At 56.3% G+C, this 6476-nt stretch overlaps 1 protein-coding gene across 1 annotated transcript; it reads right to left on the bottom strand.

Moving 5' to 3' along the window:
* Nucleotides 1-1469: 1469 nt before the first annotated feature.
* On the bottom strand, nt 1470-6036 carry CDSN (corneodesmosin). Its single transcript, XM_055407121.2, has 2 exons — nt 5901-6036; nt 1470-3875 (listed from the first exon to the last, which is right to left on the bottom strand). Exons 1-2 carry the CDS (start codon nt 5983-5985, stop codon nt 2233-2235), a joined length of 1728 nt encoding a protein of 575 aa, XP_055263096.2. The 5' UTR covers nt 5986-6036; the 3' UTR covers nt 1470-2232.
* Nucleotides 6037-6476: the final 440 nt, after the last annotated feature.

Here is a 6476-nt window from a genome sequence, read left to right as displayed (position 1 = left end):
AAAAGATGCAGATCTGGCCAGTGGGTACAGGACAGCGGCCTTTTGGGGTGACATCCATCAGTTTTACAAAACTTTTTGACCTGGATCACACCAGAAACTAGAGGTCCAGGTGAGAGGATGCAGCCCTCCCACTGTGGTGGTCCACGGAGCCTCTGAGGGTCTTGACTCCTGTCATTGGCTGCAGTCCAGGAATAGTAACCAAGGGCAACTCCACAGTGATAACACAGACAGGACTGTTCTGGAACCCTCCTCTGTCTTCAGTCAACCCTGCAGGTTGGCTCACTGCTCCCAGTCACTTCTGATCAATATTTTTCTGCTGGTTCAGGAATCTCAACAACAGTCCAAAATTTGGGGCCAGCTAACACCATCCCAGACTCAATGGACATGAATTTGAGTAAACTCCAGGAGTTGGTGATGGACAGGGAGGCCTGGCGTGCTGCAGCCCATGGGGTCGAAAGGAGTCAGACATGACTCAGTGACTGAAATGAACTGAATACCATCCCAACAGGAGAGAATGAAGTGGCTCCTAGGGCAGGGGTCAGTTCCTTTGCAGCCAAGCAGAGGCTCTGGGAGGTGCCCTGAGCTTTGGGGTGAGGCCCTTCCTGTAGGGATAAGCACAGCCCACCATCCTCTCCTTGGGGTGTGAGAGCTGCCTCAGCCTTGGCATCTCCCCTGCTGTCTCCAGGACATAGTCACATGGCCCTCGGTACGTTCTCCACAATCTTGGTCTTCTCTGGGGGAGGCCACCTCCCCTACACTGTAGCACTCCCCTCTCAGCTCTCCAGCTCTCACTCTAGACCCACAGCAGAGGCAGCAGGAGAGTGAAGGTGGAAAGAACACTGCTGGCTGTGGCCTGCCATGGCTGGGGCATGTCAGTGTAGGCCAGTGAGTCACCGTGTGGGCTGCACACCCGTCATGCTCCTGTCCTCTCCGTCTTTTACTCTCTCCACCCACAGCTCCCAAAACAACACCCGCCTGGGCTCCTACTCAGTCCCCAGGAATCTGGTCCGGGCTGCTGTATTCCAGCCTTCCCAAGGCTCCAGGTGTCCCAGAAACCCAGGAAATCGATGCTCAGCACACCCATAGAGCATGGCGTCTGAAAGATGAGGCCAACTAAAGGTAGAGGAGAAGGAGCCAGGTGTGGGGCAGGGAAGAAATCATTAGGGCTCCTCGTAAGGAGAGGGGAGGACTCTTGGATGAATGGATGGTGGAAAGAATGGATTTCCTGGGGAATGAGAGAGAAGAGACGTGGGAGGAAGGATCTGGGAGACCAAGGTTGCTTGGCCTCCTGCTTTCGGTTCAATAAATATTTATCGTTTTCCTCCTTTGTGGGAGGAGATGTAAGACATAAGAAATACCAGGGCCGATTTACAAACGAAAGTGGGGGACACAGGACCTTTAGAGGCATAGGAGAGCATCACCCAGGTCCTAAGAGGAGACCCTGGACACCAAGAAGGCAAAGAATCTAATCTAGTTCTCACAGTTTATTGAAACATCTGTGCTGGACCCAGTGAGAGCAGGGAGGCTGTCCCAGTCTCCGCAGAGAGCCTGGTACCTCCCCGACACAGAGCACGAAGCATCTGAGTGCTGAGGGAAGTGGCAACCAGGGAGGGGGACCGAGCTGGAGACTGAGAGACAGGAGGCGTGTTTGGGAACTCACAAAGGGCGCGGTGAGCTCTATAAGGGAGGGTGGGGGTGGAACCGGGAGTGTGGGAACCCAGTAGCATATCTCGCTGGTTGACCAGGTGGTAGAATGAGATCAGTGAAAAATGGTCATTGTTTTCAAATAATCGTTTGGTTTGTGCTTTATTTGGCAAGGCAGGGATGAGGGTGCAGAGGGGATGACTTGTCCAGGCATCACCGTTGCTCTAGGAGATTTCGGGGGGTTCCCAGGTAAGAATCTGAATGGGTAGGGTTAGCCAGTAGACTATACCATCTCAAAGAAATGGCAGGAAATTCTGGAGAGTGGGAATCTGGTTGGCGGGGGGCACTGCAGTAGAAGAGGAGAGAATGAGGAGAGGGATTTGGAGCCTACAGTTTGGGGAGGTAAAGAAAGAAGAGGTGAGAAGGGAGAGTCCGCCACATTGGGGCGATGGAGGAAGTAGGGGCAGCTCTCTTGGGAGGGAGGAGGGAAATTGAGCCCCCCATGCCTGGACTACCCCTGAGCTTCTCCCACGTGGGAGATGGAGTGTGTGTGTGTGTGTCTGCACACGTGTGGAGGCACAACCTGCTTTATGAACTGTTAGGTAGATCTTCCTGGGGTAGGAAAACTTCAGGGTCAGCTAGCTGGGGCCCCAGAGGCTTCACCTGGGCTAGAATGTCCCGGATGGAGCGACAAGGGATCTTTCCAGAGTTGCCGGGACCACAGGGCTTGGCACCAGCTGAGGGGTCAGGTTGGGGAGAACCATCTGGACCCCCACTCAGTGTCGAGGAGGAGACAGAAATGCAAGGGTGACCAGGAGCGCTGGACTTGCTGCCACAGGGCTGAACGATGATTTTGCCACCAGATAGGGAACTAGAGCTGCCGCCGAGGGAGCCAGTGCCTGATGGGGAGCAGGGCCCCTGAGAAACACCACCGCAGGGATGGAAAGATGAGCCAGAACTGCTGGAAACACTGGAACCGCTGGAGACTCCAGAGCTGGAGAGGGAGCAGGGCCCCTTAGAGCCCAGGGAGCCGACCACACAGGGCTGGACCCCACCAGAGCCCACTGGCTGGAACACCACAGTTGAGGAAGTTCCGGACTGGTAGATATTGGAGCTAGAAGAGCTGCGGCTGGGGATGATGGGGTTGCCGGAGAAGTACTTGCCCTCAGAGACGGGGGGCCCGGCAGCAAAGGAGGGCACCCCTGGAGAGCCTTTGATGGGGCCCTCTTTGGTGAAGTAGCCCACTGGGTAGATTTTGCCCCCACTGTAGGTCATGCCTGGGACCAGGTAGCTGTTGGAGGAGCCACCCACCACCTCATAGCTGCCATATTGGTCCACAGAGGTGATGGGGGGGCAGGGCTTGCCTGGAGGGCCTCCATTGAGGCAGGGGACCCTTTGACCCACTCCGGGGCCACCAGGGCCACCAGAGCCATGCTGCTCCACCACCACCACTACTGGCCTCTGACCCCCGGACACGGAGTGGGAGCTGGAGATGTAGGAGCCAGACTGTGAGACGACAGGCCCCCCACTGCAGGGAGAGTCAGGGATGTCAGGACCACAGGGCCGCAGCTTGGAGCTGACCTTCTGGCCCCCGCTGCTGGACATCCAGGAGGTTTGGGAACCAGACGAGCTCAAGCCTCCTCCTGACTGGGAACTGATGCTTCCTGACTGGAGGGAGCTCGAGGCACCTTGTAGAGTAGAGCTTGATCCAGAGGAGTAGCTTATCTGGGAATACCCTGTTCCTGGCTTAAATAACGAAGATCCAGAAGCACCACCATGGGCAACAATGGATCCGGGGGAACCACTGCTGGAGCCACTGCTGGAGACACCACTGGAGCCGCTGCTGGGGCCACCACTGGGGCGACCACTCAAGCCACTGGAACCACCACTGGAGCTGCCGCTGGAACCACTACTCAAGCCACTGGAAATGCCACTGGAGCCACTGGAGCCACCACTGGAGCCACTGGAAACAACAGTGGATCCACTGGGGCCGCCACTGGGGCCACCACTGGGGCGACCACTCAAGCCACTGGAAACACCACTGGAGCTGCTGGAACTGCCACTGGAGCCACTGGAGCTGCCGCTGGAACCACCACTGGAGCTGCCGCTGGAACCACCACTGGAGCTGCTGGAGCCCCCCTTCCCCAGGAGACAGGGGTCATTGGGGGAGGTGATACGTGTGGGATCCTTGCAGGGGTCTAAGAAGGTCCCGATGCTCTTGGCCAAGGTCCCTGGTGAGGAAAGCAGTGGTTAGTTAGGGCCAGAGTGGCTGGACTTTCTCCCTCCCCTCCCAGACCCACTTCAGGCATCTGACACTCTGATCTCTCCCAAGAGGAGCCCAGGGAGAGAGTCTGGGGTGGAAAAGGCAGAGAGAAGTGGCTTTCACAGCTGAAGGAAAATGAGATGGCGGCTTATTCTGGAAGAAGAGGCAGGAGGGAAGCGGGAGATCGACCAGAGAAAAAGAATATGAGACTCCAAAGCGGGAGGCCTCAGAGGAAGATGAAGGAATGAAGAAGTGGCAGGAACGAACAGGTCTAAACACCAGAACACCAAAGAGACAGAGTGGGGGAGAGTGAGGCTCTGAGAGGTGGGAGAGAGCTCGGTTCCAAGAGAAGGAGGAGAAGAAAGACAGAATGACGGAGGCCTGAGAAGCGAGGGAAAATAGCCAAAGGGACGCGGGCCAACAGGGAAAGGAAACAAGAGAACAGGGAAAAGAGAAACAGGAGAAAGGCAGAGGGACTGCAGTAAGGGACAGGACACGTGAGGACCATGATTCAGTCACCCGCTTCCCTCAAAAGGCCAGGCTCGGGCACAGGATAGAAATCCTGCTTCCCATCTCAGCATGCCAGGCCAGGAGGCCTGGGCGGGGGCCAGGACACAGGGTCACGCACTGTTGTTTCAGAATCTGCTGGTATCGGCGCAGCGACAGGACACTGTACCCCGAGCCCAGCCCAGGGACACGGAACGAAACCCTCCCCAGGCCTCTGACCTTCATCAGTAAGGCAGACCTGCCTGCTGCCAGGCCCACATCTGACTGCTCCTGCGTTTGTGTCTTTCCTGAACTGACCCTTCGTTCCTCACCCCGGCTCACCCTCCCCACCATCCTTCCTCTGCTGCCCTCCTCGACCCCCTCCTGTCCCAGAGCCACGTGCTTCAGCTTATACATTTGCAGAGGCCAGATCTGCCCTGCCTACCTCACAGCGTTACTGTGACCACTGGATGTGATCATCTATTAGAAGCTGCTTTACAAAGACAGCATTATCCATGATTTATTACTCCTCCTTCAACCCCCACCAAAAACCAGGTCTCCACAATCCGTGCGGTCCCCATTCTCTCCTAAAAAAGAAATTCAACACGTCCACCTTCACACCAACCCCTGGCTCTGCCTGCAGCCCCTCCACTCTGCTGCACCAATCAGCCAGCACCCCACTCTCCTCCTCTGCTCCCCCAGGCCTCACAGCTGTGGTCACCCAGTACAGGCCCCAGAGTTCCCCAGCCTGGGGCTTGGAGCCCGGCTTAACTGCCTTCTAGTTTGTGATCTTGAGCCAGATTCCTCAACTGTCCAACCTCTGTGTCCTCCTTTGCAGAGTGGGAATAACAAATCTCTCACACCGTTCTACTGATTAAAAAAGCTAATGTACTTAAGGTGCTAGTACATGCAACTTCCCTTGTGGTTCAGTGGTTAAGACTGCTGTGCTCCCAATGCAGGGGGCACAGGTTTGATCCCTGATCGGGGAATTAGGATCCCACAGGCCTCGCAGCATGGTTAAAAAATTAAAAATAAATATAGTGCTAATAGTGTCTGGCATATAAAAGGGCCTCTATGAATGGTAGCAATTATTGTGACTACTAAATATCCAATCTTCATCTTCTAGCACCCCAATAATAATATAATTACAGCAACATCCATCAACATATAACCATCTAGAATTTCCACAGCAGTGTCACATGCATTATTTAATTAGAGACTCATAGAGAAACTAGAACGAGGTGTTAGCATTAAGCTCATTTTTAAACTGTCAGAAAGGGAGGCTCAGAAAGTTTAAGTAGCTTGCCTGAGGTGCCAAGGCAGTGAGGAGCAGCCTCTAGACTCAAGCATCCGGTTCCAGAGCCCCAGCCTCAATCCCCACTCTCTGGGTCCTCTCCTGGACTCTCACCCCGCAGGGCTCCCTCCAGCCTTCCCTGACTGGTTGTCTGCGCGCCTGAATCCCCCTCCCCTCCCCACTCTCCCCGCTCCCAGGGCCCCAACCTCCTACCTTGCAGGAGGAGACCAGCCAGCAGCAAAGCCAGCACCACTTGCCCTCCCACACACCCTATCTGGGATGCTCGTGAAGAGCCCATCTTGGACCGTGTGGCCTCCTGACTGACAGCAGCTCCTGGACACCCAGGGCCTTTATGCCAGGGCAGGACATTCTCAGGGCAGGAGTCACTGTGAGGAGGGGAGGGGGGCGGAGAGGTAGGTGCCTGGGGGAAGTTGGTGTGGCCGGGAGGAGCTAAAGCAATCAGTATGAGCATCTGCCTACTCAGCAGCAGGGCCAGCTGCAGTGTGTGGAGTGTGCCGTGGCCAAGGGGCCAGCTGGCCTGCCGGCTCCAGCTCCTTGTTGCCTAACCCGGAACCAGGCGCTCTGCCCCAGCGGCCGCCCACTCCGGGGCGGCCACTCTCACCACGGGGCCCAGTCACCTGGCTCCCTCACTCTCCTGCCTTCCCCAGTATTGGAGTGTCTGACACCCCATCCTCTCTCTATGCAAGGATGTGGGCATTTCAACTTGCCCTCAGGTACCGGCTGCAGCCCCTACCCCACCTGGGATCCCATCCACAGCTCCTGGATCCG

The sequence above is a fragment of the Moschus berezovskii genome, chromosome 23 (genome assembly GCF_049115385.1).
Source record: "Moschus berezovskii isolate FMDL1 chromosome 23, NW_MosBer_1.0, whole genome shotgun sequence".
In the NCBI taxonomy this organism is placed as follows: Eukaryota; Metazoa; Chordata; class Mammalia; order Artiodactyla; family Moschidae; genus Moschus; species Moschus berezovskii.
The sequence above is the reverse complement of the archived record's forward strand: the minus strand, read 5'-3'. Positions and strand labels throughout refer to the sequence as shown.

Excerpts from the sequence above, each read along its gene's own strand:
- CDSN (XM_055407121.2), bottom strand. The coding sequence starts at position 5,985 with ATGGGCTCTTCACGAGCATCCCAGATAGGGTGTGTGGGAGGGCAAGTG. Across the intron at positions 3,876-5,900 it reads GGCTGGTCTCCTCCTGCAAG|GGACCTTGGCCAAGAGCATC; the intron begins GTAGGAGGTTGG and ends TTTCCTCACCAG.